At 36.4% G+C, this 23158-nt stretch overlaps 1 protein-coding gene across 3 annotated transcripts in view; it reads right to left on the bottom strand.

The window, feature by feature from the left end:
- The window catches only part of NAV3 (neuron navigator 3), a gene marked incomplete at both ends in the record, with an annotated part of 293999 nt that overhangs the window by 181607 nt on the left and 89234 nt on the right, over window positions 1–23158 (bottom strand). For all 3 annotated transcript variants that reach the window (XM_080934946.1, XM_080934947.1, XM_080934948.1), the window contains 2 exons: window positions 1547–1730; window positions 4578–4650. In XM_080934946.1, the coding sequence (XP_080791072.1) occupies window positions 1547–1730; window positions 4578–4650 (257 nt within the window). The remainder of the gene's footprint in view (window positions 1–1546; window positions 1731–4577; window positions 4651–23158) is intronic.

Genomic DNA, 23158 nt, shown 5'->3' with positions numbered 1-23158 from the left:
TATTACTGAATTCAGAGAAGGAAAAACTACCTCATCGTTCCATGAATGATGAAATACTTGGCATTTTGGTAAAATTAAGCTCTTTCATCTTTTACGAATCAATTGCTAACCATATCATCTGATAAACAAGATACAATTTACATGCACACATCGAATCAATGTGTAAAGTAGGGTAGTGGTTCCAGAGCAAAGCTGGCTGGCATTTCTGGAGTCAAACAAATAACAGTATGTAGAAAATAGTTATTTGAAAACTGTTTTGAAATTTTAAATTGTTTTCTCTCAAACACTGAATGTTCACAATCAAGATTAGTTGAGTATTTTTAGCTTTTTAAGCAGGATTTCAATGAAAGAAAAAAATACTTATATACATTTGTTATGCTTACGCATTTCTAACAAAGATAAAGTACATTTTTACATTTTTCCCTCTTTAAGAAAATATCATTTCTATTTGGGCACAAGAACAAATGAATCCACATATTCTATCTTTCTTCAGAAATAAAGCTATAGATCAGTTGACATGAAAATTGTCAGCTGAATCTATATCTGTTGATCATTTTCTGATGCTTCAAATGAGGCAACCTGGAGTACTAGGCAACCAATTCAACGCTGACCACATGCTACATGTGTATACTTGCGGTGTGTGATAACCTTAAATAAAAAACATCACTCTGGTTGATCTTTCTTATTTCTCCCAAATTTAAGCTTTATCAATTTTTATGTGTATATGTGCATGTCTGTGTAATTTTTATGTGTATTACATGCATGCAGCCACTGACAAAGACCAAAGGTCTTCGGATCCCTGGAACTGAACAGGTATGAGCTGCCTGATATGGAAACAAACCTGGTTCAGTTGCATATAAGTGCCTAATCACTGCGCTGCCTTTCCAGCCCACACCCTGAATAAGCTTCATGTAAATTTCATCCAGTTAAACAGTTTGAAAACTTTTACTACAGCTCTCCTGGCAAGAGGGTTTTTCTGTGTCTCCTACTGGGTTGTCACTCAGATTTCCTTTCCTAGCTAGCCCCGCTAATCACATAGACTGTACCCACACAGACCAAAATGCAGGCTCTATAAATGTATGCATTTACATACCTACAGATATACATACAATACATAATCTTTAAGAGCAATATGTTCTCAAATAGTCAAAGATACTGCAAATAACATCCTTTACTTTTGTTAGACTTAATCAACTCAAACTATCAAAAAAAGCTAACTGGACCTCAGGATTTCAGGACTCAAAAGGCACATAGTATGTACTAAACTAATTAGCTGGAAGAAGCAATGATATGGCATTGCCTCCACCAAGGACCCCTTAAACAATTAGATATATAAAAGTCACCATTAGAAAAGAAACAAAATTGTGGATCCTAAAAATACGATAGATCATTCTTGTCAGATCCAAGGAGAAGAGTTTTTGAGCTTCTATCTGGGGCACATGAAAATAAAAGCACAGAGCACTGTTCTGAACTGACAATGGTTTAGAAAGTCCAACCATGTCTAAACAAGCTCATTTTAAATATATTCCCTGCCTCCTTCCCTTACCTGGACTGCATATCTTGCTGGGTTTTGGCCTGGCTGGCTTCCGACTGAGGAGCAGTATGAGTTACTCGCTGCTGCAGCTCCACCAAGGACTGGTAATACTGCTGTTGATGATGCTGCTGCTGCTTGAAGCGAGACAAGCTGAAAAAGAGCCCTAGGATGGCTTTCAGGTTTCCATTTCTTATTTCTGTAGCGAATGGGGGGGAAAAACGGAAAACACAGTCAAACACACTTAAGTTGATTTTCCTGCATGAATAAAAGTCTAGATGTAATCCTTTCAAACCAGATCTGTGAGGATGGAAACACAGTGGGTCCTCTTACTCACACTTTCAGTTGAATCTGAACTTCTCAACTCTGCCAACATTACAAAGTGGCTGGAGATATCACCGAGAGAAGGTGCATGGATCACGGAAGGAAGAAATACCGCCAAGAAAGATGCTCTGTGGGTTGTGGCTTCCCTTATTCTTGGAAGAGGATGTGTTCACTGCTTTGGGGTAGTTTGATTTTGCACACTGCTTCCCTCCCCCTCTGTACATAGCTCTTGGCCACACAGACTTGGCTAGGGAGAAATGATACGACCCAAATATCTATCATCTTACACTTGCAAATACTGGTGTTGTGGGTGCATCTCGTGAGGTCAAATTGCATTTACAGAAATCAACACTTTCTAGATCACCAAGAGCCAGCCTAGTATATTTGGATGTATATATTTAAAATACGCACAGGTCTTGAAAAGCATACATCATATCATTTTGGGGGGTTGAAATGCTTATTTTGTACACACTGGTATTCCTTGTTTTCCATGCTATATGCTACTAGACAGCAGTGAGAAGCTTACATAACTGTAAGGTATTTATTTAAGAAATAGCAATTGAAACATATAGAGCTCCTATATGAGATTTTCCCAATGCTGTGTAACAAAAATTAGATGTCCAAATTCAGCTGTGATAAACAATTAATTTTTAGCATATATACATATAAGCTTGAAATATTTATACTAGTACACCAAGTACTTTACACCTAATCTACACTCACTCTCCCCTTTCAACTTTTCACACACAACACCCTTACCATGTTCCCATGGCCCAGTACCTTTTTCTTCTGAACTTAAAACCTTATGGTCAGGAAAAGTGATGTAAATTAAGCCTGAAATGAAGTTCCAGGTATGTCAGATTTTATATACAACGTGCTATTCTTCCACTAAATAGGCTTTCCTGAAGTGCCATGTCTTCTTCTAGAGTTTAAGTGCACTAAGGAGAGCTATGGGTTTTGCTCACTGGTGACTTCTAACCTAACCCTGACTATTTGGCTGAGTGAATTGATCCCTTTTTCTATATTAAACATTTCTTATATTTCCATAAAGTATGAAAGTCATTGTGATCAATGAGCCCACAGTGAGAAAATAGTGATTGTTTTTTCTTCCTGTAAACTTAAGTGATTTTATCCTAAGTTTCTTTTTCATTCCCGCCTTATTATATGTAATCCCAATTTAGAATTTATTCCTTGACAATGCATATATTTTTAAAGAATAAGCCAATATCAGTAGATGTACATTATTGAAATTGATGTGTGATATGCAAGAGATATACAGTGAACAATGGAAACATATCTTGCTTGCTTTTGGCTACTTATACAGCAAAATCTAGTCAGGGATGATTTTTATTCAAATTCTATTATAAATAATAGAACCTGAAGTTATATTTTAATCTTAGCCTGTCAACCACTAACAATGTCACTGAATTATAATCATAGTGTTTGTTTCATGTAAATACAAAAGCATAACCAATAATTAAAATATGGAGAAAACTGAAAAAATGAAGTAATTCCATGAAATGTCTAGCATATTAAAAAGAGTCACAATTATTTTATTCCAGTGACAAAAACATTTATAAACTTTAAATTCTTCAATATTTGTAATTTAAGGACAGAAAAAGGACTCCAAGGCAAATCACTGGCATGGAAGGTTAAATTATTAGTGTAGTATCTAGTATCTATAAGAAAATTAAAGAAATTAGCTTCCTAATTATTGTCACTATTGCAGAGGTCTCAAAGGATTTACTATTTCAAATCTTTTCTATTTTGGAAACTTCTTACTCAGCACTAGGTATTTCACTAATGGTCCATTTAAATAAAAAACTTTCTTATCACATGTTAGTAATTTTATTTTTAGTAAATTTAGTAAAATTATAATTTTAATTTAATCAATAAATAAATATGATTCATGAATAAATATAATGAATACATTTATTAAACATATTGATAGTAGAACTATGAATAAACAGATGAAGGGAAGGAAAGAAAAGTAAAGTGATTTCATGAATGACAGCCAGGAGGACACAGCAACAGAAACATTGTTTCATTTTAAGACTGGGCTATATATCAGGGAGAGTTTTGAAAATGTCACCTTCATTTATGAAAGAAAAATCTCTGAACCCAGAAATAAATGAGAAAGCCAGGTCATTCTCTTTTTTTATGTTGTTACATTGTAATTTATTGTAACTTAGTTTTCACTAAAATTAAATGTATTCTGACCTGTAATGATCTCAAAGTACTTACAAATGGTACTTGCTAGTACTGTCAATCTAAGCATTTAATAACTCATTGGGCCACATACGAATACTTACACATATCAGACTGTCATTAGCTTGATCCTATCACAGAAACATTATTGGCAAAATATTTGTGCATAAATTGTGTTGTTTATCCACATTTATATCCGTGTATTACCAGGACTGACATGATCACCTATCCATCTATTCAAGAAGTTAAAAGTCTTCATATTAACAATAATATATAAATGCTGTTTGGGTTCTTCTCCAATCCATACACTGACATCAAAACAATTTTAGAAAATGCAAATTATTTAAATACTTAAAGCACATACTAACAGTACAAGTCATCCATCACACTTGCTTTATGCATCTAGAAATTTCTGTCATTAACTAGGGCGATCTGCATTGCAACACTCTACTTCTAACATAAAAACTCTTGGACAAACCCCAGCGCTGCTCCTGACAACAGTGCAGTTTCTTACCTTCAGCCGACAGGCCCTGAACATTTACTCCCCGAGCTGCTAGAAAACTAAGGCAGACATCGACATTTTCAATCTGTAACGTGAAAAGTAGTAAAAAACCCATTTAGAGGATGACTCTTCAGTAAGCATTCGAGCTCTCTGCAACAAGGAAACAGTGAAACAACTAAACAAGAGGCGGGAGGAGGAGAAGAAGAAGTAATTCTTTACATTCATTTCATTCTAGAGAGAGTTGCCAGAGTTTTACTAGAATTATCTTGGCTGAATACAGAATGACCATAAAGCGTCCATTGTCGACTTTGGTACTTGCAAACAATTGATAAAGGCATAATCAAGAACAGCATTCTTGAATCATAGCAACCCACCTACATATCATAAAACTAGATCTGCGTTTTACAAATAAGTCTCAATGAAAACATCCATCTGCAATGAGACCACAGCATTGCAATTACTAGAGTATTAGAATGTGGGATTCTAAATTCCATCAGAAGATTGGTAAAAGAGGAGAGTTGTTCTATGAAATAAACACGAGGCATATTTTCTATTCTACACCATAGAAAAGCACTCTTCTAAAAGTTGTATTCACATTTTCACAGTTGAGGGAGCTTGTGGTTAAATGCAAATACGATCTTTCCAATTTTAAAAGGGCAATGTGCATGGATTTTAAGTACTCCATTTAGTACGGCAGCCAGCTTGTAAACATTGAGTGGGAAAGAAAGACTTGCTCTACTAGACAAGAGAGTGTTCTCAATGTCAAGAAATCATACAAGTTAGTCCTATAGAAAAAATGTTTAAAGTTCAAAAATAAAGCCAAGGTATACACATTTGCTTTGAGAAAAAAAAATGTACTGATAAGAAAGTATTGTTGAAATTACTCTATTGTAAAAATAGAGCTGAAATTTTTAACCAGAATGTGGCCTAATATATTTCATTTAACCAGCAACAACTGAATCTTTAGGGAGGGCATTGTGTTGAAATGTACATCAGAGTCTTTCCCAGGCTGCTTTGCTGTTAGAAGAAAATGGAGGGCTCCATCCCATCTGTAGTCACCAACCCCAGACACTATTGCTGACACCAGAAGTGCTGACAGGTGCCTGGCATGGCTGCTCCCTAAGAAGCTCTGCAAGCACCAGACCAATACAGATGCAGATGCTCCCAACCAACCATCTGACTGAGCCCTGAGACCCCAATGGAAGAGCTAGGGGAAGGACTGAAGGAGCTGAAGGGGTTTGCAATCCCATATGAAGAACAATATCAACTAACCAGACCCCCAGAACTCCCAGGGACTAAATTACCAACCAAAGAGCACACATGGAGGCACTCAGGGCCCTGGGTTCACTTGTAGCAGAGGAAGGCCTTGTCTGGCATCAGTGGGAGGGGAGGCTGTGAGTCCTGTGGAGACTCAATGGAGACTCAATGCCCCAGCATAGGGAATGCTAGGGTGGTAAGGTGGGCAGGAGTAAATAAGTGGGTGGAGGAACACCCTTATAGAGGCAAAGTGGAGGGGGAAAAGGGACAATAGGATGGGGAGACTGTGAAGGGGTAACTGGGAAGGGAGATGCCATTTGAAATGTAAACAAATAAAATGATTAATTTTAAAAAAGAAGGAAGGAAAAGACTAGAATAGATGGATCACACTTTCAAGACTAAAGTCAAATCTTCAGGACCCATGTAAAGGGTTGATTATGGCCATACCTACTGCAATCCCAGTGCTGAGTTCAGGCAGAGGTGAATATGGAAGTATCACAGAGACTTGCCTTCTGTTGACCTAACTCTGGGCAATAAGGAGATGAGTGACTGATGACTGCCTGCCTTTAGCTTGATTGCAGGCATCAAGGTATACTTGCTGAGGTTTCATAAGCATGTACACTTACTAATTTGGGTATTATCTGTATGGTACCATGTGTTTATGTGTATTTTTGATATTTTAATCACTTATATTCAATTTTAGATATATAGATAATTATATGTGTAACATAATAATATATGATAGCCTAATGGTATAGATTATATATAAAATATTATATATTATTTATATGTTATATAATATCCCCAAAATGTGCCAATTTCTCTCCATATACCAGCCTTCAGAAGATATGAACCTAGGATGGCTCATGATTGGTGGTCATGTTAAATATATATTTATTTTATATGTATATATATATACATAATAAATATATACACATTATATATACATTATTGCTATTTATCTATTTTATATATAATTGATAATATATAATAGATTATAAAATGATATGTGATATATAATATATGGCAAAGAACATATACTATATAGTATATAGTATAATAGAGAATATATTATCTTTTAATCCAAAGTCTACATACTATAACACAGCACTCTTCGTCCCTCTACCATACTCCAGAGAAAAAGTGCATATGTGGGGTATGCACATGTGAGTGCTGGGCTCACAGAGGACAGAGGCATCAACCATTCCAGTAAGAATGGAAAAATCATCAAACCATAAATTACGAACCATGAATTCCATGATTATTAATAATGAAATTCAGTGTGTGTACTGACTGTGGAGTCTCTTGTTCCTAGTATTCCTATGGTTTCCTAAGAGTCTCGTCAGTAGTCTTATCATGTTGATTTCCACAGGTCGCATGTTGCTCTCAAACTTGCTGTCACCCACAACCTGATATACTGGTGGGAACAATGATCAGTGAATCTTTGTGGACTTCCACAATGAATCAATAAATCAACACACACACACACACACAGACACACACACACACACAGTGAAATTAATCTGAAGTATTTGTAGTCCGGAATTGAAAGGGTGGTAGTGAGAGGAGAAAACTGAAACCTGCTGGCATTAAGCACAGCACTGGGAAGCAGAAAGGCCAGCCATCCTTAGTAGCTCTACGTAAGAAGCAAGTAGGCACATTCAAAGGCAGAGTTGTAGGTTTTGTCTCATGATGAATAAAATAAAAATGTCACTAGATAGGGGCCAGTTTAATCTATTGAAGTTTAGGGATTTTTTCTTGTTTGTTTGTTTGGGGTTTTGTTTTGTCTTAGTTGTTGTTGTTGTTTTTCTTGTTGTTGTGTTTTACAACAGTTGGGTGATTTCAAATGCTGGAATCTGCTCTCCTCAATGGAAATCCCTTCATGGACTCTCATTTGCATCCATTTGTTTGTGGAAACTTCATGTAGAGCCTGTAGGAAGTCACTACCGCTTGCCAATGTGAACTATAGTGTTATGGAACCCATGCATTCTGTGTCCCAACACAATGATATTCACATACATACATCTTCTTAGTCTTACAAATACACCCATTCCAAGTTGCATGACTACCCTGCTCATCTGATGCTTTATCTGTCCATATTTCAACTGATGATAACTCCAAAGACTTCTAGTCCCCTAATATTGTGTTAGCAAATTTGAAATCCTTTCTTCCCTTAGTGATTTATCTTTCAGTGGTGTGGAATGCCTACTTTCCTGCTTTTGTGTTTTAAATGTCATCATGGCTAAACAACTACGAAAATACTAACAGAAAAATGAAAAATTGCAAAGTTCCTGAGTTTTATGCCCAATAAATATATCAAGACATACAGGTAAGCTGAGCTTTGAAGCTCTTGAGTCTATCCAAACATTTAATGGTGTTACACACACCTAAACTAAAATCTTTCAGTATGAGGTTAAAAAAAAAAAAAAAAAAAAAAAAAACTTACATGTACAAGTCTGTGTCTGTGTATGTGCAAGTGGGGGTTTCTGCAGAAACTAGAAGAAAGCATTAGGTCTTCTGAAGCTGGATTTATAGATGGTTGTGAGGCAAAGTGTGGACACTGGAAATTTAACTCAGATCCTAAATAAGAACATCGACCTCTATTATCCACTGATCCATATCTCTAGCCCGAACGTTCATAGTTTAAAATGTATGCTGCTACTATCTATATAGTTGTATATTATACTGGGGCACTGCCTTTTGGGTTCGTATTATACAAAACTGGGTCATTTATTCATTTATTAAGTACTTATTATTGTGTTAAGAAAGAGATACTTTCTTGATATATTTTAAAGAACACTGATTGATTTTCAAAAATTTCATATACTCCAATAATTAATAGATACCCAGTTTGAAAAACAATAATCAGTTCATAGTCTATAGTTTATAGTTAGACATTTATGGTGATCCTTATGAGATTATTTTGAAAATGTATGACTGCCAAATAAAACTTTGTTTCAAATGAGGAAATGGGGGAATCATATTATCTTTATTCAATCAGAGAACACTCAAAGCAATTAAAAATACGTTTATATTTTTGACTATTTTAAATGAGGGCTAATGTATTCTAAATTTGAATATAATGGTTACATTACAAACAGTTGTATTTGTTTATTTCAGTGTTAAGTAGTTGATTCCAAATAAAAACATCTTTACACTGAACTCATATACTAGGCTACATAATTACTGACATGCTTTACAGCAAAATTGGTATAACCTGTTCTAAGCAATGTACCTAGAGGAGTCTTTCACAACATTAACAGAGTCAAAGCTTGTCTCTTCACTAATGTTTTGATACTTGCTTAAGGATATTTAATGAAAACTACCTTTGTATACTACGTGACTGAAAATTATTAATATTAGCCTTGGAAGCCATGTTTAAATCTTATTCATGATCAGGGATTAACACTATGTGATTAATTCATCCAGCAACTATTGACTGTTTATTAAGAGCAAAGGGCTCTGTGGGATGGTGAAGGGATATAAAAATGAATTACAAGGTCTTTGGCTTTGTGAGCCTATAAAATAACTGCTGAGATTGTAAAGATTCATATATCACCATAATACATGACACTGTGATAAATTCCAAAAGAGATATATAAACAGGATTGCAGGGTACTGGAGAGAATAGAGTCATTCATTTTCACCATAGATCCGCAGACGCCCTCACAGCATGTCATTTAGAGTTGAGTGATAATTCATATTTTGATAAAGCTAGACTAGCAGCAGAGGGAGGAAGAAGGCCTGTCAACCAGACCAGCACAAGAAAAACTGCTCAGAGGTTATTAAATAGAACTGAACAGCACCTCACTCTGTAGAGTGACACACAAAAATGAGACTTTACCAGGCACTAAAAGGGTCGCTGTGCCCTTTGATTCCAATACAACCAAGAGAGAAAGAGACAAAGAATCATAGTTCATGATACAGGGATGACATGGCCGAAGGCTCATTTATCCACGAGACGCACATCCCAGTTAGTGTGCAAGTAAAGGACTAGCTACTTACTGATGTGAAGAACTCCAGTCAGTTCCTCCTTAGCCCTCTCCGAAGGGACATTTGCTGGGATGTAAATGTAAATTACTAACTTTACCTTGAGGTAGGACCATGCCATGTATCTTTCAGACTGGCCTTGAACTCCTGATCCTCCTGCCTCAGCTATCCAAGTGCTGGGATTACAGACACATGCAACCATGCCTGGCATCATCTGTGCTTCTGTTCCCCACAATGAACCCACAATATTATAAATTAGTTAAATGATTAAATCAATTAACTAAATAATAAATACCATTGCTAAGAAAATCAAAATAAGACGGCTCACTTTGATCAAAAGTATACACCAATGTGTTTAAATAATTAGATTTTAGTCAAACGTCCTAACCAAGCATGAACTTGTTTGAGGAAATAAAGTAAAGTATAATTAATTACTCTGCTTTAGTTGAAAGTTATAGGATGGCTACTTTCATTTATTACTTTAGTAATTGCATTTATCTTTTTAGTTCAAAAGAAAAACCACAAAAGGGCAGGCAAACTGGAAATGTTAAAAGATTCCCAGGGTAGGTGAATAGTGGAAGGAAGGAAGAATCGTCCCCTAAGAGACTGGACATGGCAGGGAAGCAGCTAATGTAGAGCAAACAAAGAGCCATGTGTTGGGAGGATCTTTAGAGAAACAGTGAGAAAGCCCCAGATGTTGTGAAAACCTTTTTTAACACAGATACAAAAAGAATAAAATGAAAACTGAGGTTTATTTCTGAGTACTTCAGAGAAATAGACCAACTTCTGAAGCCTGTGACCCCCATATACCACTATGCTAGGAGGCAGGAATTCTGGGAGGGGATGTTCATAGTCTCAATAAAGAACTAATTATCTCACCTTGTTCTTTTTATTGGATATTTTATTTATTTACATTTAAAGTGTTATCCCCTTTCACCTCTGGAAACCCCATATCCCATCATCCCTCTCCTGCTTTTATGATGGTGCTCCACCACCTACCCACCCACTCCTGCCTCCCTGCCCTGGCATTTCCCTACCTAAGGGCATCAAACCTTCCCAGGACCAAGTGCCTCCCCTCCCATTGATGCTAAATAAGGTCATCCTCTGCTACATGTACAGCTGGAGCCATGGGTCTCTCCATGTGTACTCTTTGGTTAGTGATTTTGACTCTGGGAGCTCTGTTGTGTCTGGTTGGTTGATATTGTTGTTCTTCCTATGGGTTGCAAACCCCTTCAGCTCCTTCGGTCCTTTCTCTAACTCCTCTATTGGGGACCCTGTGCTCAGTCCAATGGTTGGCTGTGAGCATTTACCTCTATATTTTTCAGGCTGTGGTAGAGCCTCTCAGGAGCCAGCTATATTAGGCTTCTGTCAGCAAGCACCTCTTGGCATCTGCAGTACTGCCTGGGTTTGGTGTCTGTATATGGGCTGGATCCCCAAGTGGAGCAGTCTCTGGATGGCCTTTCCCTCAGTCTCTGCTCCACACTTTGTCTCCGTATTTTCTCCCTTGAGTATTTTGTTCCCCCTTCTAGGAAGGATTGAAGCATTCATGTTTTCCTCTTCCTTCTTCTTGAATTTCATGTGGTCTGTTAATTATATCTTGAGTAGTCTGAGATTTTGTGCTAATATCCACTTATCAGTGAGTGCATACTATGTGTGTTCTTTTGTGACTAGGTTACCTAACTCAGAATGATAATTTCTAATTCCATCCATTTACCTAAGAATTTCATTAAGTCAATAAAAAATATCATCCTGAGTGAGATAATCAATCCCCAAAATACACACATGGTATCCACTCACTGATAAGTAGATATTAGCCCAAATGCTCAGGTTACCCAGGATACAATACACAAACCACATGAAGCTCAAGAAAAAGAAAGCCCCAAGTGCAGATGCTTCAGTCATTATTAGAAGGGGGAACAAAAATAATCACAGGAGGAAAGTCAAAGACAGAGTTTGAAGCAGAGACTGAAGAAAAGGCCCATATATACCAAACCCAGACAATATTGCTGATGCCACTAAGTTCATGCTGACAGGGACCTGACATAGCTGTCTCCTCAGAGGCTCTGCCAGAGCATGACAAATACAAAGACAGAGGCTCATAGCCAACCATTCAGCTAAGAATGGGGTCCCCAGTGGATGAGTTCGAGAAAGGATTGAAAGAACTGAAGGGGTTTGTAACCCCATAAGAACAACAATACCAACCAACCAGAGCTCCCAGTGACTAAACCACTATCCAAAGAGTACACATGGACAGACCCATGGCCCCAGCTGCACATGTAGCAAAGGGTGGCCTTTTGGAGCAACAATAGGAAGAGAAGCCCTTGGTCCTGCCAAGGCTCAATGCCCCAGTGTAGGGGAATGTCAAGGCATAGAGGCAGGAGTGGGTGGGTGGGTGGGGAAGCACATTCATAAAAACAGGGAGGGGTAGGGGGCTTTATGAAGGGGAAACTGGGAAAGGGGATAACAGTTGAAATGTAAATAATATTTCTAATAAAAATAAATAAAATAAAAGAATTTCATGAATTCATTGTTTTTAATAGCTGAATAGTACTCCACTGTGTAAATGTACCACATTTTCTACATCTATTCCTCTGTTGAAGGACATCTGTTTTTTTTTCAGCTTCTGGAGATTATGAATAAGGCTGCTATGAACATAGTGGAACATGTATCCTTATTAGATGTTGGAGCATCTTTTGGGTGTATGCCCAGGAGTGGTATTGCTGGGTCCTCAGGTAGTACTATGTCCAATATTAAGAGGAACTGCCAGACTGATTTCCAGAGCTTGCAATTTCACCAACAATAGAGAAGTATACCTCTTTCTCCACATATTTGCCAGCATCTGCTGTCACCTGAGTTTTTGATCTTAGCCATTCTGACTGGTGGAATCTCAGGGTTGCTTTGATTTGCATTATCCTGATGACTAAGGATGTTGAACATTTCTTTAGGAGTAACAAAAAACCCAGGATAGCTAAAACTATTCTCAGCAATAAAAGAACTTCTAGGGGAATTAGCATCCCTGACCTCAAAGCTCTATTACAGATCAATAGCAATTTAAAACGGCATTGTATTGGTACAGAGACAGGCAGGTAGTTCAATGAAATAGAATTGAAGGAAATGAACCCACACACCCATGGTCACTTGATATTTGACAAAGGAGCCAAAACCATCCAGTGGAAAGAAGACATTTTCAACAAATGGTGCTGGTTCAAATGGAAGTCAACATGTAGAAGAATAAAAATTAATTCATTCTTATCTCTTTGGACAAAGCTCAAATCCAAGTGGATTAAGGTTCTCTCCATAAGACTAGATTACACTGAAACTAGTAGAAGAGAAAGTGGAGAAGAGCCTTGAGTACATGGGCACTGAGAAAATTTCCCTGAACAGAACACCAATGGCTTATGCTCTAAGATCAAGAATTGACAAATGGGACCTCAGAAAAATTGCAAAGTCTCTGTAAGGCAAAGAACACTGTCAATAGGACAAAATGGCAAGCAACAGATTGGGAAAATCTCTTTAGAAGGCTTTTTTTTTAATATATTCAATATATGAATTTTGTATATATTCAATATATACAAAGAACTCAAGAAGTTAGGCTCCAGATAACCAAAAAACCCTATAAAAGTGGGCTGCAGAGCTAAGCAAAGAATCCTCAAATGAGGGATACCAAATGGCTTGCCTACCTTTTTAGCATGGCTTAAAGTAAACCTGCCTTCCTAGACTGGTTGGTCCAGCCCAGCTGAGTGTGCTATTAGGTTTCCAATCAGGGCAGAGATTTATATTCTTCATCAGAACTTTACCTTAATGGTACTTTACTGCTGTCAGCACAGTACCCTCAAAGAAGTACTCTACCTAACCTTTAAAAACCAGACTATGAATCAGAGCCCTCAAGTACAATTTTATAGAAATGTTTTCAAGTCGTATGGCATCATTTAAATTTTTTTCTATTTTCTATTCATTGACAATTTCATAAAGGGATAGTATGCATTTGGATTTTTACATCTTCTAACTCCCGCCAACCTCTACTGTGTTCTTTTCTCCCTTCACCCCTTTCCTGATTCATGACTGGTAAAAAAACGTATTTTATAAATGAGAAATAAATTCCAATACAGGATAATGCTTTTTATTTTATGAGATACTTAGCACTTAGAATGAAGGCAGAAAAGTTGATTTTTCATTCAGAACCACAAAGGACAATAAAATCTGAAACCTACAAAGGGATCTTCTCCTAGCAAGAATTTTTATATCAAATTATAATGAAAAAAATTACTGAACCAAGAACTGACCTAACATATTTATAGAAATAGCCTATGGTTTATACATCTTTGTTTTGCTGCTTACAAAGAAGCCTACTCTTCCTGAGAAAGGCCATGAAGCTGAGCTTACTGAAGGCCTGTGGTATATGATGAACCCGTGAATGAAGATGAATGTCAGCTGGTCACAGGAAGATCCAAACCCGAGGTATCCATGTTCAGAATAGGCAGGGATACAGAAAACTGAGTCTTGCCCATGTCTTTCCTCACAGTTCCTAAGTATCCACTAGTGTGAAATTCCTAAGAAGGTTATGATACACTATATCTATTTGAAGAATGCACGGAGGAGAGGATATTGTGCAATGGGGACTCAGGGGGTCAAGAATCTTGAAATCCAGAGGAATCTGGAGGCAGAAGACTGGACACAGTGGTAAGTGAGGGTTAAAGAGGAGTACCCAGTATGATCGAAAAAGGGTCAAGGCTGACCATAAAGTTTAATCTAACAGTGCCTTTTAGTTAAAGGGAATGAAACATCTATTTTATATGGTTTTACTGAGGAATGGTAAGAGAATCTTCACAAATTAACTTTACCCATGCTTTCTGCAATTGACTTCTTTTAACCATGATTTTAATGTGTTTAACTTTTATACCTTAACCAAAACACTCTAGTTTCACAGCATGTTACATGAAAAAAATAGACAAGCTACATGTTCTATATTACATGCTAAGAATGGAAGCAAGAGAAATGGTCTAGGTGGTACTTTTCAATTTCCTCTAACCCTGACTTGCCAGAGTTAGCTGAAAAACAATCTTAAGAAGCTAGCTATGTATTCTAAATATAAACCGCCTTTTTTTTCTCTTCCTCACAGTTTGATAAAATTGACTGTGTTTTCTCCATTTACTATTGAAGCCAGAGAGACTGCCTTGCATTCTTGTGTGAAGAATTAATAAATTATACAGCTAGAGTTCAACGTGAACCTAGAACCTGCAGTGAAGTTGTTTTTTCTCTCAGAGCATTCTGACAAATGTAATGCAGATGCTGTAATTGTAACTGAGATATTTCCTCTCTTGGCTAAAACTGTCCACACAGTTGGCACATGGCTGAGGGACAGTGTCAAGCACAAATGTTGTTGAGATGTCTGGTGAATGTACTGGGTAAAGATAGTATAGTATGCAAGATCCATGTTTTGCCTTACATGTTTTGAAAGTTTAAATGCCTCCAAATTCTCTAAGTACCCAATGCACTTGTATCTGTTCAGGGACCGGAACAGGGGATCAGTGATGGACCACAATCCATGTTATTCTACACAGCACCTAAAGCAGGAAATGACACAGAACGGAACTCGGGTCAAATGACGTCTTCACTCTGTCTTGGTGATAACTACTTCCCTTATAGCCCCAAGGTCAGTCCTCTCCAAGGTAAACCAGTGGGAATTTCACACAGAGCTAGCATGACACTGGGCTCCCGTGAGCAGTTCCTTATCCAGTCTCACCATTTGAAGCTTTCTTTTCCAAGTTACACGTGCAATTTATTTTATTTTTATTTTCAGGACATTTAGCTACATGCTGAAAATCATTGTGATATTTTTTAAAAATCTTCAGGAATACAGAAATCAACTTCCTACTATACCTTTTTTCAAAATATTTTTCTTACTTATTCACTCTATGACCCACTTCCTACCTCCCTGTCACCCCCTCCCATTTTTAAAGCAGTTCTTCAGAGAGTAAACAAAACCATGAGTAGGTGCCACTCCCGTTGAGATGTAGGGCAGCCATCTTTCTTGATTCCAAATTTACAGACCGAGATAGGGAAAACTGCAAGGAAACTCTCTTTGTTTCTTTTATATTTATTTTCTTCTTTATTTTCTCAGGATTTAGTTGGTAGCTGCTCTGAAGTTTGATATAAGAAATAAATTTGCTTAATAGGTACCTTGGTGAGGTGTATTGATACTTTACTGTTAAATTAATTTTCATTTGGCCATTGCAATGTACATGGTAATAAAAAACAAAGAGATGTTTATTCTGGAAATTTTTGATTCCTAATGTGTAGAATTTGAATGAAAACATATTTATTTCCTTCCACAAAATATTGTGTAAAGATTGAGTGAAGTGTTTAGCTGTTCAGTAGCAACTGGGCATATGAGCACATCTATATATTTATCTATATGAATATACTCATACTAGCTAGATATAGAGAATTCATGTAATAATATACATATATATATTGTTCATATGTAAAAATGAGTATATAATTTCATAAGTATGCAATTGTTTAATGTGTGTGTACATTTCTATGTACATGTGTCTATATGGTGATACATACAGGCATACGTATGAAAAGTGCACAAGAATTTTATTAAATATGTTTCATTTTGGTCAAAATCACCTTAACTTTACTTCAACTGACGTGGTAAAAAAATAAGTAGAAAATGTTAATGTTTGTTTTAAACTACAGATGACAGTAAATCATTATCATGAAACATATGAGTATATCTTATATAAAATTTTCAAAAAGTATCATCAGAACCCATTGACCTGAAGATGTCAGGATTTTAAATAAGTCCCAACAACACAAAACAAAACAGGAATTTGGTGTTTTATCATAATGTCACAAAATTGTTCTATGAGTCATTAATGAGCAATTTCACCATAAATATCTATAAATGTTATAACTATCTTATGACCACAGCCTTCCTCAAATACATGTACATTTATATTCTTTCCACAAATGGAAGAAACACATGTGGCCTCAGAAAAGTTTGCTTATTTTTATCACATATTCAAGCGTGGGAGTAGGAAAGGAAAAAAGGTATTAAAATGAGTGAGACAGAGAGAGAGACAGAGAATGAGAGAGAGACAGAGACAGAGACAGAGACAGAGAATCAAACCCCATCATGTGAGTTTGGAAAAAATAAAGAAATGGTTACAATGATATACATTGAAGTAAGAGGCAAAGAACAGCTGATAGAACTCCAGGGGCACAAAGAATAAAACAGGAGCACTAGCAGTACTGGATGTTGACACAGGGCTGTAGAATTAAGGCAGGCTGACAATGGAAAAAAAACAAAAACCCATAGTGGACAGAGCAGGAAGCCTATTAAAGACACAAGGAGAAGCAACTGGAATTGGACAAAGAAACAGGGGCTGTATGATGAAGAAAAGACAGTATTTTTTTTTACAAAAAAAAAAAAAAAAAAAAAAGATGCCAAAACAACTAACTGGATGTCACACTTAGAACATCACGTTTCGATCCAGGTTTTACATTCTTTCCAGAAAATCAATTTAAAGTGAGCAATAAATTTCAAGATAAGGCAACAAATCTAAAACTGTAAGAACACAGAAAAAAATCTAGACCATCTTTGTTGATGTGACATGAAATATACAGTATATGAAAGAAGTGACAAGCTAGAATTCAACCCTTTGTCTGAAGAAAAGGCAAAATAATGATACAAAACAATACAGTCATACAGTTGGAGGAGAATTCTCCAAAGAGTGCCTGACATTTAAAATATACATGAGATATATATATTTTAGATAAAATGTATTCACTAGACATATACCTTATTTATTCCTACATATTTCATATAGACATTCTTTATAAAAGTTGATGCAGGTTATGGGAGAAGTTATAAAGCTAATTATTTTTCTAGCTTTGATTTTTGTCATGACTTTATTATTGTTGTTGTTTATTTTTATTTTGAAGGTGGCTGAGTAAGTGAAATACACCCAATACTTAAAGCAAAAAAAAATTGAGTGTGAGCCATCACAGCTTCCATATCAAATATCAATTCTTACCCTGCGTATGGGAACAGAGAGCCTCATGAAAACCTTGATAACTTTGGAATCTGCTGCATGCCTACAACTTCTCCTAAAAGTTGTGTATTTAAAAAGTGAAAGGAGAGGGAAGAAGAACAGCCAAAAATCCAATGGTTTAAATTCTAGACTGCATTCTATCAAGCATATTTATAAACACATCTAAAGGATATCGGGCTTGGAGCAAGCGTTAAGTCCAAACCTCTATGCAGGAGCGCTCTGAATTCAAAATAGCAAGAGCTGGTTAAACATGTAGTTCCAGGTGCTTGTGCTTCTGCATGTGCCTGGGCATGTATGTGTTTGAAACTCAATCATTAAGTCATGAAGACACAGCCAAATTCTCAGAACTACCATTACGTTTTAGATTCTGTGAAATTATGTTTTAGTATTTCTTTAATATATAAAGCAACTAACAAAACAGACATTATGAGTTTTCAAAATGTAACAAGTATAGTTAAGAATTTTTCTTCATGACTGTTCACATAAGCGTAGATTGAATTCCTACTAGAAACCTTTAATTACAACTTTGTGAAGCAACTAGCTTGAATTTTACTATGTTGAAAACATATCTGCTCAAGGGTCAACTGTTCCAGTGGCTATCCAGGGAGAGAGGGCCTCTCCTGACTCACGATTGTTTCCTCTTGCTTCATCTAAGGCAGTTTAGTAGACATGTTACTCTATAATCAAAGCCAATTAAAACATCTATAAAGATGATAGAAAATGAAACAATATTCCAAGATAAAATGTTGATTAAAGCCATCAGTATGGCAACAGACTGTGACATCCGTTGTCCACGTTCCTCGTTGCTGGATGAGGTCCAGCTTCACTTCCTTCTATTGAGGCACAGCCACAAGGAGAATTAATTTGACCATTTTTATCCCACATAACACATCTCAAAATTCACTAATAAGCACAGCAATTCCATAGCTATTTAGTTCAAAAATCATCAGGATGAAAGTCTCAGAACTGAAACATAAATTATCTAAGAGTGCAGTTTGTATTACTTCCAAACTTAAAGACTATACACAGAGAATGAAAGTAGTGAGGGAACTATCAAGTATAAGCTTACTTTAGTATTTCCTAATTTATCAAGAAATATGAGCAGTAAACATTTTATTTCATTAATCTCTTCACCTTGATGCTCCACAGTTAGCAACTTTCAAAATGGTGGGGGATCACGTGGATGGACTAAGTTAGGTATTAGGCTTTCCAGTGGGTCATAAGCTAGAATCCTCAAAATTCAAGAGCATCCTGGTACTTTATCTCTTCTCCTTTTGGTCAGGTCTCTCTTCTTGTCTTAACCTAAAATACCCTCTGGATAACAATTGCCATCAGTAATGGACAGAATCCACTAGTTAAAGAATTGTTTGTAGCTTTCTATAAATAAGAAAATTAGATTGGATCAACTCAAGGTGAACTGATTAGTTCACCACGTGGTGGGTTTGACTAGGCGTTAAAAATACTATAAACAGCTTTCCTATTCTTTTGAAATATATATTTAATAATACCTAACATATGTCTGGTTTGCCTGCAACTTCCCCATAGGACAGTGAGCACAAGTTTGGTAGCTTTTGTCCTCTTTCCCCCTTCTACACTATACTCAAATTAGCACCTTTTAAAGGATGAATAATTGGATTTTTACTTCTTAGATGATTGGTTTGAATATGAGATTCATTTTCTAACACTTTTCTATGTAAGTTAGTGTAAATTAATATTTTATAACACTATTAGAAATTTTATGGAACATGATTTAAAACTTAAACTTTTGGAGGGTTAATTCAGCTATAAGTTAAGATCTTTTTATCATGTGTCAATTCTAACCAAACACAAAAACAAAAACCTTTCAGTGTATTGAACTTACTGCTGTGTTCAATAAATTATATTTTTTTAAAAAATGAATTAAAAGGTATTGAATCAAAAAGCATAGGAACCTTTATCAAAAAGGCTGGTCACTTCACAAACTTAACTCTAAAATAGTTTAAAATGTCTACAAAATTCAGGAGCAATTATTTTTAGAAGCCACAGCCCATGAAATCATAGAGAAGGGAACACCAAGTCCTATTTTTCTGTCCTCTGAAAACATTTATTTATTCTTTATTAAGATAAACAAACATCCTAAAAACCCCTTTATCAGTAAGTTTTATACAACATGTATGATATGATAGAAAACAAAGCTAAAAGTTGTGGCTAAACAACAGTGGAGCTGGGTGTAGGGTCACATACAAGAATGTACCATCAAGAACAGACAAGCTTTGAGCCACCCATTTTTAACCCTCAGCTATGTCATAGAAACTAATTCTTGCCTAACAAGAATTTCAAACCATCAAATTCCTAAATCATCTGGGCATTTCTGAGGATCCTGAAATATAACAGCCTATCTTAAGATGAAAAAAAAAAAAAAGAACTCATTTTCAAAACAATTTTCCTTCATGTCTAACATTCTTTTGATTGAGAAGCTTACACTTGTGCCTCTGCCTTTCAAGTAAATGTTGGGCTTTTTTTTTCCTTTTGCTATTTTTAATCTACTGAGCATTCAGGACATTCCTGGTATTTATAGTTTATTAATTTATTTCTTCATGTTGGCTCAACAAAGTTATGCCATACAGAGCATATATTTTGGATCTGAATTAATACCTAGAAATCACTCGACAGGTGTCATTCATATTAGTAATTTCATCTTAAATATAGTGTTTGATCAGCTCCCACAGAACTATGTCTATATTTCAAAGTGATCATAAATCAAAAATCACTGATAAAACATCTTTGAAATGCTGAGTAGTATAGCTATATATTTTAAAGGAGATACATACATATTTTTAAATATATATCTTCTGAACTATATTATTTAAAATAACATTGTTACATTATTTTATATACCTGTACATACATAATTTCACTTCTATTGTATAAGGCACTTTATAATTGATAGCATATATAATACATATACATATATACATTATCTATTATAAGCAATATGAAACCAGCAGAAAATATTATATTAACATGATCTAAATTTCTGATCATTACTAAATTGACTTGGATTCCTTAGATATTGATTTAAGCTACTTCAATACCACATTTCATATATTCATATCCTCTATAATATGACATAGAGGAAAATGAGTTTTTGTGTTAGTTTTCTAAAATATTTTTCCTTAATGGCCAGTCTTCTACAAAGACTGCATAACATCTTTTTGGACCACTTCCTTTAGGAATCTACATTGCCAACATGTCCTTGTTATCACAGATCTGTTTTCTCTCAGCTGCTATATCCTTAAAGATGTGTGTATTTTTATTTTATGTATACAAGTGCTTTGCCTGCATGTATGTTCATATACCATGTGTGCTGGAAGCCTGTGGAGGTCAGAGAGGATGTCAAATTCCAGGAAGTCGAGTTGCAGAGCGTTGCAAGCTGCCAGTGGGGTCCTGTATAAGAGCAGCAAGTGCTTATATCCAGAGCCATCTCTCCTGTCCTTCATCTACCGTCTTCTCTTCTTTCTTTTCACCACTGAGAACTACCCCCAGACCAGCTATTTTTCCAGCAGCTTTTCTGCTCTTTTCGATAGGATAGCCATACAAATGAATCCTGACTCAGTGGATATCACACTAGTTATGAACATCCATCAGTTACCAAAGCCGACTTCCTCAACCTAGCATATTAACCAGACTAGGTAGCATTTGACAGAATCTGCTAGGTTAAAATAATCAACTCTTTCTACTCAGTATTCCTGCAAAAGTAAACACCATAGCTTGAACTGTAAAAATCTATCCTGAGCGTTAACAAGACACACCTGTGCTCTGTCTTGGGGAGCTCACTCTCACTCACCACTCTTCCTTTTCTGACTTCCACTTCATAAATATTAATATTTTTCCCCATAAACTTTCTCAGTGCTGAATTTACACAGACTTCTGCCGAGATGTCTTCCTTGCCATCCATCACCTGTGTGTGAGCATGGTCTAGTCACGAACTTCCTCAGACGCTCAAGGTAGAAACCTAAGATCCCCCCTGCCTTATGGTCCAGCGGGCATTGAAATATACATTGGGAATATAAATGTATCAGTTTCCCTTCCACTTAAAGCCTAGTTTCTTCAACAGAAACTCCAAGCCTGTACAATTGGTCAATAACCCAAAATTAACTGGCCATCTTCCACATCCCGCTGGAGTCTAACATACAGTCTATATATGTTAGGTAGCATCTACAGTGATTTTAAAATAATTGATTCATATCTTGACATAGCCAAGCACAAATAGTCACCCAATTTATTCTTCACTGGTTCAACACTTTGCATAAACTCCTTGTATGGCCCTTCCATGATTAGGTTCTACCTTTCCTTTCAAACGATCCTAGCTAAGCTGAAACTACAGATAATTTACAAAAATGGCTCAATATATTACAGTTTCCTGTCTCCAGAAATTAAGTGCTTTACATGATCCTCTAGTAACAATTGAGTCTAAAGTGTAAGCCTAGACCACCCAGTACTAGAAAGTATTTTTTAGTGTGTCTTTGTTGTTGCTGTTGTTGATACTAAACACAAACAGCAACCGAAGGTCACAGAAGCCGAGACAGGTAAGATGCCAGGAAGAAAGTTCTTCTGTGGGCAAAGATGGAATTCTGTTATTGATGCGGAGCCTTGGGTTGTACAATAACAATCAGCAAGTACCATGTGTGATGCATACACCTAGTCATGTCACCACAACTGTCTGTCTTTTCCTGTCTGGTCTCTGCTCTCATCTGGGCTTTGCACTCATTAATCATACGGTGCCAATAAAAGTTCTAAAGAACAATGACAAAAATAGTCCAGCCAAAAGCTGCATGTGTTTCACAGCTTTTCTTCTTAACTGACAGAGGGGGCTCGTGCCAAGGTCAGAACTGAGGCTCAACCAATCAGAAAGCCACGACCCAAGTTGTCCTTATTCAAAATGTAATATGACCAACTAACGCTTTCTAGAGGGAGAAAGTCATAGATGTCGCAATGCCATCACACCAGAAAAAGCAACAGAGTCTGCTGCTGAGATGCGTCTGTACATCGGTAGAAATTCTAGGTCCAGATACTTCAGATCAATATCAGAGGATTGTCCCTCCTAACATTGAGCTTTGGAGACTGTTTTCCCTGTTATCACGAATGAGCTTGTCTTCAAGGTAGCGGAGCAACTGGATGGCTGTAGACCTAAAGCACCTTATATTGTGTACCATTCCCTCATGGTTAGAATGCTGGAAACAAAATCAAGTCCTAGGATTTACAACTTTGACACGTGCATCTCAGGGACTAAGCAGCGTCTCA

Source organism: Micromys minutus, assembly GCF_963924665.1.
Source record: "Micromys minutus genome assembly, chromosome: 22".
In the NCBI taxonomy this organism is placed as follows: domain Eukaryota; kingdom Metazoa; phylum Chordata; class Mammalia; order Rodentia; family Muridae; genus Micromys; species Micromys minutus.
Note: the sequence above shows the minus strand (reverse complement) of the source record. Positions and strands in the feature narration are given on the sequence as shown.